The sequence below is a fragment of the Hipposideros armiger genome, unplaced genomic scaffold (genome assembly GCF_001890085.2).
Source record: "Hipposideros armiger isolate ML-2016 unplaced genomic scaffold, ASM189008v1 scaffold_132, whole genome shotgun sequence".
NCBI lineage: Eukaryota > Metazoa > Chordata > Mammalia > Chiroptera > Hipposideridae > Hipposideros > Hipposideros armiger.
In genome coordinates, this window is record NW_017731482.1 from 2901525 (window position 1) to 2920652 (window position 19128).

Sequence of the window (19128 nt, forward strand, 5' to 3'; positions counted from 1 at the left end):
TTATTATTTACTGTTTTGTTTCTTTGTTTATATTTGCTTACTTAGAAATGTTGGGATAAAGAAATGAATAATGATAATGAATAATCCTAACCTTATAGGATTGTTATGAGGACTAAATCAGATCATATGTATGAAGTGTTTAGCACAGTACATGGCACACAGTAAGCATTTAATAAATGCTAACAGTATAGTGATGGTAATGGTCTTTGTCATCAAGTCTATCCTTCCTTGATGACTAGGGGAAATCACTGTAAACAACTACCTGTAACACAAGGCTGAATGAAGTAAATGATGTAGTAGAGATAGAAACAAAGTTCTTATTTATTCTAAGAAAGGAGCAATTAATTTCAGTTAGAGAATTAGGAAGGAGGAACCTTCTCTTCTTAACTTTGAAGTGAAAATAGGATCTTAAACATAATGGTATTCTAGTTTGAGGGGTTAGCATTAACAAAAGTATGGCGCTAGGAAATGTACGTGATCTGTTTCATAGAATCTTAAGCCGTCACGTGTGATTAAAGGGTTGGGTATGTGGAAGGATCTAGTGGGAAGTAGGACAGGATGTGGAGAGTTCGGATTGCACAGGGCTTTGAAAACAATGTCGGGAAGTTTAAAAGTTATGCTAGACGCTCTGGGTAATATTGTCAGGTATTTGAATAGAGGATAAGATTGCAATCTTGCAGCAAAATAAATGTGATTGTTGTGTATAGGCAATCAGTGGTTCCTGTCAATTTTTATTTATTTATTTATTTGTTGAGCCATCCTGCCACCTGTTGGCAGCTCAGCAGCAGCTCACCTTGGGCCGGGACTCGAACCACTGTTGCTCAGAGCTCTCACTCTTGAGTGAGCTCTTAACCAACTGAGCCACTCGGCCAGCCTGGTTCCTGTCAATTTTAGATCTTGACTGGGAGGGCTAATGAAAATATATAGTAGGAGGACATAGTTACTGTAATCCAGGATGTGAATTGGAAACCATTGGCCGATTGTGGAAAAACAAGTCTTGTAGAGTAAGCCCTACGAACTTTTTGTAAATACATTTGGGGCTTTTCATACTTAGAGGGTTAAACAGATTTATTAGACAATAACCTTCTTTCTCAAAGAATCTTAATCTTTGGATTGGGAGAAAGGATTGGGTTAGTATGTGCACAGAAAGAAAGAACTGTACTTTTCTGGTTGACTGCACGTGTAACTGAAGATGGGCTTGCCTCACTCAGTAGAATGGGCTGTCTTGTAGCCTGAAGGGAGAGCTTTAAGCATATTTTAAAACTGAGCACTTGGCTTCTATTTTTAAATCTCTGAAAATAATTATTTGACACAGGAATCTAGCTTTTGGGAATGAATCGGATGTGCTCAGATTTCAGCATTGCCAGCGTTTTCTCTGTGATATGAGATGATTTGGCTGTCCTTTAAGTTATCCTGTATTTTTGTTAATATCTCTTGTTGCTTAAGGAGTTTTGCCTTTCCAGTGCTCGTGACTCCAAATAATTCATGCATCCTAGTTTGAGAAATTGTTGGGAAGGAGGCTTGATTAGGAAATAGAGATTGATTGGCTGCTAGTCAAGTGAGAATTTAATTTAAGCTCACAACTGTTGGGTTGGCTGGGTGTAGTGAGCAGTGAGTTTGGCTTTGGCCTCTTTTTCTGGTTGTACAGATGATGTGGAATCCAGACTGAACTAGCAACAGGGCTGTATGTATGTAGCAACTGCTGATTTTTCTGTTGGTATGTCCACAAGCATCCTTCTGAAGGGAGGAAAGAAAATTACTACTTAGTGCAGGTTCCAGGATATATTAATGCTATTCTACAGGGATATTGCACTTATATAACATTTATGCTGTTTGAAAGTATTTCATATTGTCATTTCATGCTCACAACATGAAAAATAACATGTTGTAACCTTGTAAATGAGAGAGGGCATGTATAATTGCTACTTGACAGAGCGAGTGCTGAGTTATAAAGAAGAGACTGGGTTAAGGTTGCTGGCTCAACCGGTAAAGGATCGGGACAACTTACTGTTTTTCATTTTTGAATTGTAACTTTCAGAAAATCTCACAGGAGGATAAAGCTGAACGCCCCTTTTTTTTTGTGATTATTTTTTAGCGTCGTCTTAGACATCTTCGGAACATTGCTGCCCGGAACATTGTTAATAAAAATGGCCATCAGCTCCTTGATACCTACTTCACACTTCACTTGTGTAATACTGAGAAGATATATAAAGGTAAGGGAATCTGTGTACTCGCTACCCACAGATTGTTATATCTCATTTTTATTCCTTTGTGACACAAGTGCCTCTTGCTATTATTGCTTTCTGGAAAGCTAAATTGTCATGCTGTCTGAGACTATTTCATGAGCAGTTGTTATATATTTTGTTATATATTCGTATATTAAATATGATGTTTGGACAGTTCTTTCAGATAATTAACCCTTATATTGATAAGTTTATCATTCCTTTATGAATGTTAGCACTAATATCTTTATTCCAATAGCTACCATTTAAAATAGATTATATAAGTCCAGTATCCAGTACTAATTTGCTATTCTTTAAGATGTAATTGATTTCTTTAATATTATGGTAAAATTGGGACCTAGTTTGTATCTTCTCCTGTCTGTAATTCCTGTGTATATAGGTCATTTTTAGAAGAATGGCATGGTTTCTTTGAATTCAATTTCTTGTGTTGAAATTTAGATTTTTTTCATAAATGACAGTTCTAAAAATAGACCAAGTATTTGAGTCAAGATCACAAGCATCTTTTGAATACATTTTGGATGAAAGGCATTTTGATATAATCAGTTGACCTATGTTGGATGGTATAGGAGAGGAAGCATGGTATAATGATAGGAATATTGGTTTAGGATTGAAAATACATTGATAACTAGTTCTAGCTAATCTATTTACTAGCTGTGTGACTTTGGGTAAAGATCATGGCTTTGCGAACCTCATTTTTCCCATTTATAAAGTGGAGAGAATGAGGTCTTATAAAGTCAGCAAGACAGAATTTTATAAGGATCAATTGAGATAAGGTGATAACACTTGGTAAGATGTTATTAAAAGTCTATTTATATGAACAAAAAGTTGCATTATTTTAATAGGAGGTTCTAAGGACTAATTTGAATTTTGTCCTGTGGCAAAGATAAAAACATTCAACTGACATTTTATCTTTTTGGCTTTAACTACTTTTAAAAACAGTTATTAAAGCAGTAGTTGTTTAACAACTTTTTTCTTTTCTATTTTAGCATGTGCTCATTAAAAATTTAATCAGGAATTATATAGACTAGAACCCCCTCCCCCCATGTAAATAGTGTTAAAATAATTTTCTTCAGCTTTATTGGGGAACAGTGTGTTTTCCCCAGGACCCGTCAGCTCCAAGTCAAGTTGTTGTCCTTCAATCTTAATTGTGGAGAGCGTAGGTCAGCTCCAAATCCAGTTGCCGTTTTCAGTCTAGTTGTGGGGGGGTGCAGCCCACCATCCCATGCAGGAGTCGAACCGGCAACCTTATTGTTAAGAGCACGTGCTCTAACCAACTGAGCCATGCGGCTGCCCATCGGCAGCTCAGTTCAAGTTGTTGTCTTCTCTCTAGTTGCGGAGGGCGCAGCTCACTGGCCCATGTGGGAATTGACTGTCAATTCTGCTGCTCAGAGCTCGCTCTCTAACCAACTGAGCCACCCGGCCACCCCTTAAAATAATTTTTAAGGATGAAAAAAGGACTGTAAATTCTGCCATTTTCACATAATTTTATTTCATTATTATTTTTCACTCTAATCACGGCATATTTTTAATTGTTTTAATCTGAATAATTAATGCTAGCTACTATAACAAATACCACACATTTCAGTAGTTGAACATAACAACATTTCTTACTCTAAAGTCCAGCACAGGTGTTCTTTATCAGGTACTGTCTTGGCAGCTGTCCTCTACGTGGTAACTCAGGTATCCAGGCTCCTATTTTGGAATGCTGTTGCCATCAACACATGACCTCTGGCATGGCAACAGGGATTATTTGAGGGAGATTTTTTTTTTAATGGGAATGGCCCACCTCAATTCTGTCATATTCTATTGGCCATAATCAGTTGCACCATCCTTTTTAGATGAAAAGGGGACTGGGAAAAGTTGTCTTCCTATATGTTCAGAAGGAAAATGAAACAGTTTGGTCGTTGTTTGTCCGAAGGATATGAGCATTTTTGTAGGTCTTAATACATTTGGTCTGCTGCTCACTAATTGGTTTTATCAGTAGCAATATATGACAATGCCAAAGTATTTTAAATTTTTGATAGGTTTCTATACAATCAGTCCTGAGTTATCTTCATAGAACTTCTCTGCCCTTGCTCCAGTGTTATCTCTGATGGGAGTAATTAACAGAATACTTAATATATATGGCACATTTTAGATATTTGGTAAATGATAGCAATTGTTGTTAGCACTGTAATGTTAACAATAATAAGAGCAGTTTCTAAAAAGAAGAGTACTCATGGGACTGGTTGATGACCTTGATGTAAAAAAAACCTGTCTAAGAGTTTCGAAGAAAGCAAAGTGATTTTTTTGTTTTTGTTTTTTGTCTTCTTGCATTTTTGTTTTTTGTTTTTTGTCTTCTCACTCAGATTACATCGTGAGCTAAGGCGTTTTCATAGACTGTTTCTTGAAGTTCTCTCAATAAAATGATCAGTAACACAATTAGGGAATAGCTGGTGACAGACCATAGGAATTTCAGTGTCTGGTAGTGGTTTTGAGTCTGTCATTAACTGGTGAGCCCTTGGCTAGGGCACTTAGTCCCACATGTTGGGCTGGTTATAACTTTTAACTACCAGAGGAGGAGCCAGGAAGCTCTTCCCTTACTAAACCTGGTTAATACCACCTTATGTTATGGACAGACACGAATATTCATATCATGATCATTATGTGGCCCTTGGTGTAGGATGACCATGATAGGCCAGTTGGCTCTTCTCATACAACCACCTGTACCACCTGTTTAGTGGTATCATTTGTTAGTTTTAAAAGAATTTTTATAAATTTTTTTATTAGAGGAATATCTGAAATGCTGATTTCTAAGTTATTTCAACTGAATTCACATCAGCTCCTAATAAGGTATACATGAGGTTTTATGTATTTATTTATTTTTTTGACATCTTTTAGTGCTTTTAGGAGACTGTCTGCCTGTTAGGTAATTTAAATCAAACACCAGCTATCAAATCTCCAGAGAACAAAGTCTTGTGTTATAAAAAACAACACTTTTTTAGCCCTAAAGTCTTTTTTTTTCTAAAAAAATATATATGGCACATATAAATTAGAATATATGTATATAAACACATATATACATACACACTTACATTTATTTATATAGTTAATTTATGGTTAGAATAATTGGTTAGCAATTTGAAAGAAATGGAAAAGAATAATACTTAAGGCTGCATAGTGTTGGGGAAACAAGTATTTTCATAAGTGGGATTGTAAATTGGCACAGTATTTTTAGAGAACAATTTGGCAATATTTATAAAATTCAAACTATTTTTCTTTTCATCTTGCAGTTTTACTTCTAAAAGTTTATCCTATAGATTTAAGTGTCTTAGAATATATACCTTTAAAAGATTTTTCATTTATAACATTAGTTGAGATATCTAAAAATTAGATATAATTTTTAGAATAACAATTTAAAATAATTGTTTAAAATAGGAAAATTAGAAAACTGCTAAGGAAAAATAAAACTAAGTAGTCTAATCTTATCATCTAAGAAACATTATTACATAAATAAAAATTTCGATCCTGTTGTAAATTCTCTCTTAGGACCTGTTTTTTTTTTTCCTTTGTTTTCACTTAATACATTGTGACTCTCTCTCAGCAAAATAGAATTATTATTCTTTTCTTTCTTTTTTTTTATATGGAAGACAAGCGTAGAGTAAGGTAGATGGTGTGTCTGTGAAGAAGCTCTTTAATCACAAGAGCTTGCCCATAAGAGTATTATGTCCAGATCTGCTTTTTATTTATTGTTTGACGATTCCCAAGCTTCAGTTATTAGTGGATCCCTTCGACAATTTTTACTATGTTTGAATTTTACCTAAACGGTTTCATACTTTAAAATTTTTAAAGCTCATTATTTTTAAACTTGTATCTAAGCATAACCCATGAACTTGTTGATTAAAAAAAAAATTTATTATCTACTCTGTGCCAGGAATGGTTTTACATGCTGAGGAGACAGCCGTTGTAAAAACAAACGCTTCTGTCTTATGGAGCTTACAATGGGGGTTGAATATATGAGACATAAATTTCCGTATATTAGAAAAAAGTAGTTTCTCCACGTATCACCTGAAATCATCTCAAGTGCCAGTGGTATGTGCATCACGCTTGGGAAATAGTACACTTTAGCAACCTAAGGATACAAGGGACAGGGACAAAGCATCATGGAGGTGACTTCAGCAGGTTCAGCAGAGGGGATGTTGGGAGATTGTTGGGAGTGTCTGCCTGGCTCTCGGATACTTTTCTGTTTTGGTTGTGTCTTCATGTTTTGTAGCATTTACAACATACATGAAGGTTTGTAGAATCATGAAATTCTTGTGCTTAGTGAGGACCTATGGTTATTAGTCTAATTTGCTAAGTTGTCTAATGAAAAATAGGCCCAAGGAAGTTAAACAGATAGAATGTTAATGACAGGTAGAACTAGAACTTTGGTTACCAGGTTGCTAGATCAGAATTGATTTCATAATACTACAGTGACTAATCTAATTAGAGATGTTTGAGAAAAGGAGAGCATGTGGAATCAGTTGTTATAGAGAGTGGGGGTAGAGGAGAAGAAAGTCTGAGTTTTAAGGGCTCAAATTCAAATCTAGAGTAAAAGGAGCCAGTAAGGTAAACATCACTAAATTAAATCTTAACAGGTTTTGACCTTTCTTTACTAATGTTTTCCCCCTTTAAAATACTTCTATTTAGTCTTTATTTTGAATTTATTTTTTGCAGATAAAGATATAGAGAGAATAGATCCCTTGACAATGTTTTAAATATTTTATTGGAACATATGTTTAAAAATTTACAGGATTAAGAGTTAGTGAACTTATTTTCTTCCATATCACTTATTGTTATTTTTTTCTTTTTTTTTCCAGAATTTTATAGAAGTGAAGTGATTAAGAATTCCCTGGTAAGTTTGCTTTCTGACAGATACATATAACTCGTGTTTCAGAAAATGCTGAGACATAAAATAAGTTCAAGTTCAGTTTTGGTATTATGATTCTTCTACAGTTAAATCTTCTGCTCAGTTACCACTTAAATCTTCATTGATTTGTTCATTGCTGTATCTCTAGTGCTTAAAACAGGCCCGACACATAGTAGGTGCTTGATAAATATTTGCTGAATGAGCTGATACCTTTTCTGTTAAAAACTTTGGTGCTTTTTCAACTCAAGTTTTATAATTTTATCACTTTTATTTACTATAGAGGTTTTTGACTTACCAAACATTGTAATAAATGATATCTTTGTTTAGATATAGTTCTTAAGAATTTGATGGCACTGATCAGTTAGAAATTTGGAAGTGTCCTACTTTTGATAATGTGTACACTAGATATTTGCATAAATGGCTCAATTTATTTGGCCATGTTGATAATAAGAAGAGCTTTATGGTAACGATAATATCTTTTCTATGGTCCAAGACCATACTGGATATGGCCCCTGTCTACATTTTCAACCTCATCTCCTAATATTTTTTTTCACTCATTGTGTTCCAAGTATACCTATTTTTCAGTGCTTTGAGCATGCCAAGCTTGTCTTGTTCCCTGTGCCTAGAACACTTGTTTCCCTGGCTCTTCATTTGGCTGAAGAATCTTTTGAGGGCTCAGTTATGTCACTTCAGCTAGGCCTTCTATGACTCTTCCGTCTAAAGTAGTTCCCTTTCCCCTAGTCACTATTTTTCACGTCACCTGTTTTATTTTCTTTAGAGCATTCATCACTATTGGAAACTCTTATTCACTCACTTGTTTGTGTTTATTATCTGTCTCCCATCTACCAGAATGAAAGTTCCATGAGAGCAGGGACCTTATCAGGCTTGTTCACCAATGAAATCCTACAGTGTAGAATAGTATAGATGCTCAGTGAGTATTTGTTAGATGATTAAATGGATATCAGTGATGTGTTTTATTTGCAGAATCCTATTGGAGTAATCCTGTGTGTTAGCCCATTTTGATCCTTACAACGACCTGTAAGGTAGATAGGGTAGATCTTAAGAAACTGAACCCCAGAGAGGCCCAACAATTTTTGCAATCATACAACTGCAAGACCAGAACCTCAGTCCCCAGACTTTCTGTCTTCAGGTTTCTACTATACTTTCCTCATCATCAACGTGTCTCCATTGTTGCTAAAAATGTCATAATAAATTTGGATCCTAGGCCAGACAGGTTCCTTGAGCCCATCTCTGAGGAGCTCCAATCATCAGTAAAGCTCTTATTCTACATACATTACATGATAAATGACTAGCACCCTGCCTGACACATAGTAGCTACTGAGTAAATGTTAGTTTTTCTTCCTCTTCTGGCTGAGGTAGAATCAGAAGTAGTCTATAGATAAGTGAGAGCTGGGAAAGGGGGTTTATGGAGCAGATCAAGTAGAATGTCATCACCTTGATTTATCTACTCTGTTTTCCATAGTTAAAACTCTAGTTGGAATGGTTTTACAATATCCCATTGTTTTTTTCTCTGGATTTGTGTCACAACGGAGTTTATGCTATAGCGATACTTCAATGCATTATTCTACATTATTAGTATTGTATTTACTTGATACCTTCTTAACTTCCAGATTCATATTTCTAAATGTCATCTCTCTGAATGTTAACTCCTGTCTTCAACTTCTTTGTCTCCTCTCTTCATTTGCATCGGAACTGTATGAATTGTGACATCTTCATCCCTGGTGTAGTTAGGCTGAATATTGTTTTATACAGTGGATTTTAGACAAGGGAGAGGGTTGGGCCAAAGGACTTCTAATGTTCTTTCAATTTATAATTTGTACTGTAATTGTTTCCTGAGTATACCACTTACATTTGCTTGCATTATAATTGTTCATGACCATTTCATCTCCCAAAGTACATGAAAGCTACTGGAGGTCGGAATCTGCCCAAATATCTTTATGTCTCCCTAGCTCCTAGTGTACTATTGGGTAGTTTTTTGTTAAACATTGATTTGTTGATATTTCCTTTTAAGGATGTTCTTTGAGATGATGATATTTTCAGCAAGGATTATTTTTTTTCCTTTTACAGGTTTGATAAACCTCAATTCATGTCTTCTTTTCTTTTTGAAAGGATTCTTCTTATCTTTTTGCTAAATCTTTGTGACTGGTTCAGATTAATGGGCATTGGGCAGCACAGGAGTCCACAACCCTCAGATGAAGAATATACTGGAGACAGCACATCATTACCCCCCTTCTTGCTGTCTCTGAAGAACCATGAATGAGCAGAATTTGTTGGTTTCTTCCTACTTAGGAATTTGCAATTTTTAAACTATTGTGATATTTGCTGAATAGAGTTAGTGGTTTAAATGCTTTTATTCCTGCTGCTTACCATTGTGCTCGGCACATAGAAGGTACTCAGCAAATGTTTCCTAATGAATGGATTCTTCTATAAATATATTTATTGATTGACTTTAAATTAGCTGCCAAAGGATTAGGCAAAGTCATACTTTATTTTAGCTAGGAGTTGGGTAAATTTTCACTCTGGTGGACTAAGTTGGACCCTGGTGAGCTTGTGAGTATTCTTTTTTACTCATGTAACTTTAAAGCTTTGGCTGTTTCCCTAGGTTTATACCCTGAGCTTGGTCCTCAGACCAGAGTGGCCTGGTTTTGCCACTCTGATGTCAAAGGAAACATGGAAACATGGACATATGACTAAAAAAAATGTTTTTCCCCAAAGGTTATATGAACTGTCCTATGTGCCTATTCAGTGCCTCTTTCTAATTCCTGAATACTCCAAATTAGTGCTGTCCAGTAAACTTTCTGCGATGATGGCAGTATTTATTCTGTCACTGCCCAGTACAGTCGCCACTAGCCACGTGTGGCTATTGAGCACTTGAAATGTGGTTAAGTCCTACCGAGGAACCTAATTTTAAATTTTATTTCATTTTAATTTTAATAGCCACAAATGACTAATGGATATTGTATGGGACAGTGCATTGCTAGATGCTTCTGAAAAGCTTTCTTACAATCTGTAACATTAGCAGGAAAAAATTTCTTTGTGTGCTTTTAAAGAAAAGGTACTTTGTCCTTATACTATTAGTACCATTCTAAATCAGTATAATAGCTGTTCACGTGGTTGTCTTGGGTTCTTTGATATGTAGGATAAAGCTCATGAAGGCAGGGACTTTGTGTGCTTCATCTTTGTAACCTCCACTGGCGTTGTATTGTGCTTGGCTTCTACTTGGCAAACAAGCAAGGAAAAGATATATATCATATATAGTATATACTATATACATATATATATCCTAATTCACGTAGTCAATTATAAGACTCACCATTATCTTATTTTCACCAAACAAAAATAAACACTCTGATTAAACAGAAATACGGGGCCTTGGTGATAGTCCTGTGTGAACTGTAGTTCATTCTTACTAGCCCCTTGTTACTTTGAAATTTCTTTGGCCCATTCCAAGGTAGTATTTATATAGCAGTTTTCCCTTCCTTCAGGTGCATTGCTTGACTTGTGAGAGGGAATCGTTTGTATGTATCTCAGCAATAAGATGTAAATCAGCTTCCTAAATTGGTGGGAATTTCCCTTAAGTCTTATAAAGAAGATGGATGAGGTTATTTCTCCATTGACAAATATTTGCTTCTCTAATGCCAAATTCATGCCTTGTTGCTGTTTCTGTGCCTTTCTGCCTACACAAAAACTTAATGCTTTTTTATTGAAGTTAACATACCTAAGAGTTTGCAGATCTTAAGTATACATCTTGATGAATTTTCTCAAATTGAATACACCCATGTAACCAGCATCTAGATCAAGAAATAGGCTTTCAGTGCCCCAGAAGCCCCCTCATGCCCTCCTCAATTATTGCTACTCTCTTGATTTTTATGCCATAAATTCATTTTACCTGTTTTTGAGCTTTCTGGAAATGAAATCATACAGTATGCGCTTTTGTGCCTGACTTCTCTGTCTCAACTTTATATAGTATGAGTCATTCATATTGTGCGATGTCTTTGTAGTTTGTTTGCTCTATAATATTCCATTCTGTGAATATACTAGAATGTATCTGTTCTTCTGTTGATGGGCATTTGTTTGGTTAGTTTTTAGGTTTGAGCTAATATGAGCAGTGCTGTTATGAACATTCTTTTCTCTTTTTTTTTTTTTAGCTGAGCCATCCTGCCACTTGCTGGCAGCTCAGCGGCTGCTCAGCTTGGGCCAGGACTCGAACTGCTGTTGCTCAGAGCTCAAACTCTTGAGTGAGCTCTTAACCAACTGAGCCACTCAGCCAACCCCTGAACATTCTTATATACATCTTCTGGTTAAATATCTGTACGCATTTCGGTGGGGTATATATATCCAGGAGTTGACGTGCTGGCAATGTGCATGTGATCAGCTCTAGTACATATTGCCAAACAGTTTTCCAAAATTATCGTTTTATTTACACACTCACCAGCAGTCTGTGAGTTCTGGTTACTCCACATTCTTGTGAACACTTGATATTTCTTCAACCTTTTGAATTTAATTTTTGATAGATGTTATATACAGGACTTTTTTGTTTCAGTCTAAATCAATAGAGATATTTTAAATGACAATTAAACTCAGCACAGGTAGTGGGAACAGCGTCCTCACTTAAAAGAATTAATAACAGCAACAGCTATTTTTAGGGCTGTGAATGTAGAGACACCTGATGACTGCCACCTGGTGGTCAAAAATTGTAAGACCTTACTGATTTTAACATTTCTAAAATCAGAATTCATCTTACAATGGGAAGAAAAGTGCCCGTTAGAATTGATAAATTGGAATATGGTAAATGGTAATAAATATAACGGAGTCAAATAAAGCAGAAAAAGGGAATGTCTGGCAGGGATGGTTGCTTGTTTTTCTGTAGTAATCACATAGAAGATATCATTTGAGCAGACACCTGAAGGAAGTGAGGGGTACACACTGTGTATCTTGGTGGGGGAAGACTGTTCCAGACCAAGAAGCAGGAAAAAGTACAAAGGCAGGAGTGTGCTTGAGGTTTCCAGGAAATGGCTAAGAGTGGAGTGAGCATGGGTGGTTTGAGATTTTAATAGGTTAAGTAGGAAAAAGACAGGGGCAAGGAATTGAGGATCAGGGCGGCAGAGGAAATGACCTGGAGGGATAGGGGATGATAGTTAGGGGCTGGATAGTATGAGAGGAAGGTTTTGGGAGGTCACACAAAGTTAGAAACATCTTGTGGACAAGGACCCCCAGCTTACTCATTTTTCTATTTTCTAATGGCCCTAGTACAGCACTTCACCAAGAGAAGTCCAATAAATGTCTGTTGCATTGAATAACAAGAATGATCCACTGTTGACAGGTTAGGTGGTGGAGATGTGTCAGCAAGTTATATATCAGAGTGACGGTTTCTTCTGAGATATATTTAGCATAGAGTAATTATTGGTGAATGTATAAGTTAACTATAATGTCTCTGGCTTCAGCGAGCCATGCCCTCCACACGGTTTGTTAACTTTTGGAAACTTTTTCTTTGTTCAGGAGAAGGTTAGAACCTTAATAAAACTGGAGGGTCATTGGTAATAACTAAAATGATTGAAGCAGTAAGAATGGAAGTAACTAAATTCTCTAAAGTTGATTTCATCCACACACAAAAGTAAGGACGAATTATAATGAACCCACACGTACCCATCTTTAACAATTATAAAGTTAGTCAAATCAACAAATCAAATAAAAAAATTTTTACTGAATGAGTTTTTAAACTTTTATTAAAAAACTAAAAATCTCGTGGTGGAAGTAAAAACAGTGATAGCTAGTTCATGTGTGTTTTTTAATACATAAGAGGTATCAATTATTAATACCTACCTGTGATTCAACTAGTGTGTTGGATGCATAATATACATTGTTTCATGTCCTCATAACGATGCTACAAGGTAAGAGATATGCCTGTTTTATAGTTAAGGAAACTGAGGTTCAGGCATGCTGAGAAACTTGCTCTAGGCTGTAAAGCTAGTGGAACTGGTTAAACAGGTATTCCAGAGCCCTGCTGTTTTGCAGCATCTTTTTTTTTTTTAATTAAAATTTATTGGGGTGACAATTGTTAGTAAAATTACATAGGTTTCAGGTGTACAGTTCTGTAATACATCATCTATATATCACGTTGTGTGTTCACTACCCAGAGGCAGTTCTTTCATCGCCATATATTTGACCCCTTTTACTCTTATCTACCACCCTGCTCCCAGTTTTGCAGCATCTTTCTGCTTCCCTATGTCACACATCCTTCAACCGATTAAATGTCTGCCAGAGGTCTGTTACAGGTCAGTGATGGGCCTTACACTTGAATAAATGAACTTCTAGAGCATGTGTTTTTAGGGAAAGCATGAGACAGAACCATTATTAGAACCATAAACTTTTGTTGGAATTGCGACTGTCTGAGCTGTTTTTAAATCTTTGGGAAAAAACTGAACCGAACAGTACAAATACTCATTTATGAGATACTGGCCTGAGTGGTTCTCAAACCAAGTTTGTGCTTCAGTTGAATTGTGACTGAATGAATGCACATTTCATCTCTGTGGGTGTGTGTCTGTGAGTAGGGAGTTGGCTTCTCTTGCTTATGCCAAATTATGTTTCCCGGTGTTATACTTCATCGTCTCTAGGGTTTTCCAACTTCCATTTGGTCAAATACAGGATTTAGAGGGAGACCTAAGGTAACTGACACGTGCAATTGTAGGGCCAAGGATGAAGAAGATTTTATGAAAGCATGTAGGAGTATTATTTACCTCAGTTTCGGAGAGGGTGGTTAGTAAAGGTTTCCAATGATAAGTAATTCCTAACTTGAGACATGAAGGATGAATAGAGGTGAATGAGACAGGGAAAACAGAGTTTATTGGGCTGAGGGAATAGCTACTATATACTTATTAATTCAGTATGCAGTACCCGAGCATTATCTCACATGTTTTGAGAAAGTTGGAACAATTTTTATGAAGATTCTTAGTTGTGTTTCTTGTGATCATACATTTGTTATTGAGTGATAAGAACAGTGATAGCTAGTTAGTGTGTGTTTTGAAATTTTTCTGTATTTTTGTGTTCCTTTAATAAATAAGAGGTATCAATTGAGCAGTTTTTGAGCAGTGTTATAGAGAAATTCTCCTGGTAATAAATAATTTAGATTTTCATGTGGGTAGTTAATAGGCAGTGAACTTTTCAGAGCTTTAAATGTCCTGATATTCTGTCACTGTGAATTAGTGCAGATGGTATAGGTCCCTAAATGATGTTAGCACTTGAATAATTTGTTCCATTGAAAATGGGTTGGTGTGTATAGGTAAATAGAAATAAAAATCATTTTATGGGTCTTTACAATAACAGCGGGAAATAAAGTTTTTGAATGTGTGGCAGACTGTATCTGAGTGTACCCACTCAGGAATTATTGCTTATAGTCTGGCAGCTATTTTATAAAAGTATAAAAGAAGGCCACTGGAATAAGATTGACAATAGCTCTATTATATTCATGTTGTATTGGCTTGGAAAGAAACCCAGGTTATCTATTCCGCCACATGAAATAACTTCAAAAGATTCCCCTCCCTTTCAAAAGCTTTTAATTTATCTTAGAATGAAGTGTTTTAGAATATTTAATACAACGTTGCCTCCAGATCTCATCCCTTACGCAGTTCGGCACTTCAGATGCATTTACCAAGTGTCCTTTTTCTCACTTTGGAGAGTGGTAGTCACTTCGTGCTTTTCCTGGTGCTTATCACCGATTGTGAGAATTTGAAGTTGTACTGTTGCATATTGCGGAGCTCGTGGACTTCTGTTGCGAGGTGATCTGACGCCACAGGCTTTGAGTGGCTGCCTTTTCAGGTGGTGTAATTTGAAGGCCAGAAGGGTCCCTCAACTCTTTAGGCTTCAGGGCCTAAAATTACACGAGGAAATACCTTCATTTGTTTTCTCGCTTGCAGGTACCTCCTTGTAAGATGCTGTACTTTTTTCATTATTGGGTCTTTTAAAAATTAGTTTTATTTTTTTATTGAGATACAGCACACATTACTGTAAAGGGCACAAATCATAGCCTTATCACTTTTCAAAGGGAACAGATCAGTGTAACCTGATCAAGAAATAAAGCATTATCAGCACCTTTTGTGTTCTTCCTCTAGTTACTACCTCCTACCCAAACCACTATCCCAAATTCTAGCATCACAGATTAATTCTGCCATTTTTTGAACTTTTACGTGGCATACACACTTTTCTTAGCACAATATTCGTGCAACTCCTCCATGTTGTTGCATGTAGTAAGTAGTTCATTAACGTTAACACCTCTATGGCCCCAAGTCTTGTACAGAGTCAAGGACTGCCTCCATAGCAAGGCATAGAGGGTCTTTCAGTTTAGACCCTTGTTTATCTCTCTAGCTTTGTGTCCTGCCACTCCTGTGCGGTGTGTTCCAGCAGTTGCCTCAGTTCCCTGGCCACACCTGCTATTTCACACCTCTGAGCCCTTGTTTATCCCATTCTGTTTGTCTGGAATTCCTTATTTTAATCTGGTGAAATCCTATTTGTCCTTTAAAAGCCAAATGTCATAGCCTCTGTGGTGTCTTTCCCCTGTTCCTTCAAGGTTTATTATTCCCTCCTGGGCTACTGTGTTACCTTTTGCATTATTCTGTTATTGAACTTTTCATGAAACAGTGGGATTATTTAAATAGAGGTTTGAATCCAACAGTAGGTTGGAGTTATTTATTTATGTGTTGGTTCTTAATAATTGTGTATTAAGTGTTGAATAAATAAATTACCATATGAAGCTGTATTAATGAGAGACTGGAACATATGTTCCTTTTAATGGCTATAATAAATAAGCAGAGAAGTTCAGTTATATCATTATTGCTCCTGTTGTGTTAATTGGAATGTCTTCTTGGTTCGCTTAAGTCTGCAATTTGATATATTTATGCGGTCTTTGGTTTTCAAAAACAAAATGATTCACAACCTAATAGGAATAACTGTAAACAAGTTAGAGTGTTCCTAAGGTATGTTTTCATTTCCTTCAATAGAATCCAACGTGGCGGAGTCTCGACTTTGGAATAATGCCGGACCGTCTTGATACATCTGTGTCATGTTTCGTGGTGAAGATATGGGGTGGAAAAGAGGACGCCTACCAGCTGCTGATTGAGTGGAAAGTCTGTTTGGATGGGCTGAAATACTTGGGTCAGCAGGTAATTTTCAGGCTGCACTTTCAAGCAGTTGTCTTCTCGGCATTAACCTTTTTGTTGATGCTTCTGAGTCTACATTTCCTATTATAAAGAGACTTCTTAGTATTGTTTACTTAATTATAAAAATTTGAGTTGTTGCCAAATTTAAAAAATAACCTTTAACTGAAAAAACTTATGAAGAGGGGTCCTAAGCTGCTAATATGAGAGGATTTGTTTTTGGTGGGAAAGAATATACTTTTTCATAGCACAAGGCTTCTTCTGTCTTACTGGATGTTGCCCTCTAGAAGCTGAAAATTAAGTTGAAAATAAGGAACAAGGAACGTACTATTCAATGCCTTCTCTTATGACCATGAGAGCTGGGTTATTCTAGGACTGGGAAGGACTACTGTTTATTGAGCATAGGGATGACAAATGCTTGGCTTATCTACTGCTCCCCTTTCTCTGTGAGGAGCTCGCTCTGGCCTGGAGAGCTAGTGGTGCCTGGCAGAACTGGGAAAATGGATAGATAGCTGCACTCTTCTCGCTGAGCTCAGAAGTAGCTCCATAATCCTTTCTAACACTGTGTTCCAGGATGCAACTCATGGCAATATATCAGAACCGCATAGAAAATGAAAACTATTTGCCATCCCCACTCATAGGTTATTATAGTTAATGTTTACAGCAGGCTTGTGAAGGTTGATAGTAAAGCAATTGCCTTTATTTTCTAGATGGGAAAATTAAACCTCAGGGAATTTAGGAAATTGCTCAAGATCACACTGCTAGGTGGAGGTAGGATTTAAATCTAGACCCGCTGATTTAAAAATTCGTTGTCTTTTGTACTGTATCACACGGGTGTGTACATGTAGTCCTCGGTCACCATCCACGTCACCTTGGAATGAATGCCATTTCTATTTTGTGATACTTGTGGGACTACTGTTAAAGGTAACCCTAAAACATTGGCCATATCTGCAGACATCCCTGATGTTTCTTAATGTTTATTACAAATATATGTTTATTACAAATACTTTCTGGTATGTTTCTTTAAAAGAAACAATTCTTTTTAGGTTATAGAAAATTTCTGCCTTCATTTTGCATATCATACTTTTTTTTTTTTAAGATTTTATTGGGGAATTGGAGAAGGGAACAGTGTTGGGGAATTGGGGAAGGGAACATTGTGTTTTTCCAGGACTCATCAGCTCCAAGTCAAGCTGTTGTCCTTCAATCTTAATTGTGGAGAGCGCAGCTCAGCTCCAGGTCCAATCGCTGTTTTCAATCTAGTTGCATGGGGTGCAGCCCACCATCCCATGCAGGAATCGAACTGGCAACTTTGTTGTTAGGAGCACATGCGCTCATCAGCTGAGCCATCCTGCCACCTGTTGGCAGCGCAGTAGCAGCTCAATTCAGGTGCAGCCTCACTGGCCCATGTGGGAATCGAACCGGTGACCCTGTTGCTCAGCGCTCACGCTCTAACCAACCTACCACCCGGCTGGCCCCTGCGTATCATACTTTATTCTGTGTCCTTCTATAGTTACCAGAATGGTACATGTAATCGATATTTTTCTTAGCTAAATTCTAACCTGCTACAAATTTTTAATCTTTTTTATTTTTATATTTTTTTCTCTGTTCTAGGGCTGGTCTTAATTAAAATTGATAAAATAATGAATTTTGGTTTAGGGCCTTTCTCTTCTCTTTCAGCACCAGGAATTTACTGCCTTTAGGCTGGCCAGTCAGAGCCCTAACCTGAAATGCACACTCTTTCTATCTTCCCACATGCTGTAGTTGGCTCCCTAGGGATAGACTATGATATGAAGCATTTGTTAATTTGTCTTCTGAAGGTATTATTTTGTGGAGGATAGTGCTTCTGAACATTAGCGTTACAAGGCTATAAGCTTGTAGGGGAGTTGTTGGCCAGAGAAGATGGCTGACATCATGCTTTTCAACTCACACGTTCCTTAAGTGGCGGCCTTAAAACAACTAACTGTGCTTGTGTCTAACCTGCCCAGTTTCGGAGTCAGCATTCAGGTGGCTTCGTACCAAGTTAGCTATGCAGGTATAACAGAGAACAAAAGAAAAAGAAAACATGTTTTTTTAAGCCAATTAGAAATTTAATATCATTGTAGAAAGTCAAAACTTGCCTGTGAGTTAGGTATAACAAGTAACATACTACTAGAAAGTCAGATAAAATAAAATTACAAATTTTTAGAGGAAAGCAAGACTAAGATATATCAGGACAATAGCCAGAATTACTTGTGTACATTGACCTGCTTTCTACCAGGCATTGTTCTTAGTGTGAAGGATCCAGAGATGAGTAAGACAAGACTCTTAGACCCCATAAACTGTTGATTAATTCCTACATGGAGCTATGGGAGTACATGGAGGAGGTATTCAGACGAGCCTGGATAGAGTCAGGCAGGGCTGACTTTGGAATGACATGGTTTTTCTTTTTTACAAGTTAGGTTTGTAGAGGTATAATTTACATATGATAAAATTCACTCATTTAAAATGTACAGTTCAATGAGTTTGAAAAATGTGTCAGGTTAAATAACCACCACCACAGTGAAGAATGCTGCTATGAATATTTAAATATAGGTCTTTGTGTTGACATATGTTGTCATTTCTTTTGAGTAAATACCCAGGAATGGAATTTCTGGGTCTAATGGTAAGTGTATGTTGAATTTTATAAGAAACTGCCAAACTGTTTTCTAAAGTGACAGCCATTCTGCATTCTAATGGGTTTGAAGTGTTATTTCATCAGGATTTTAATTTGAGTTTTCCTAATGACAAACTGATGTTGAGCATTTTAAAAAATGTTTATTTACCATCAGTCTCTCTCTTTGTTGCTCTC

The 19128-nt window shown here is 36.6% G+C and overlaps 1 protein-coding gene across 1 annotated transcript in view; it reads left to right on the top strand.

The window, feature by feature from the left end:
• The window catches only part of UVRAG (UV radiation resistance associated), a 303298-nt gene that overhangs the window by 29823 nt on the left and 254347 nt on the right, over window positions 1–19128 (top strand). The window contains exons 2-4 of the mRNA XM_019649399.1: window positions 2096–2213; window positions 7082–7116; window positions 16146–16307. Coding sequence (XP_019504944.1) covers window positions 2096–2213; window positions 7082–7116; window positions 16146–16307 — 315 coding nt within the window. The remainder of the gene's footprint in view (window positions 1–2095; window positions 2214–7081; window positions 7117–16145; window positions 16308–19128) is intronic.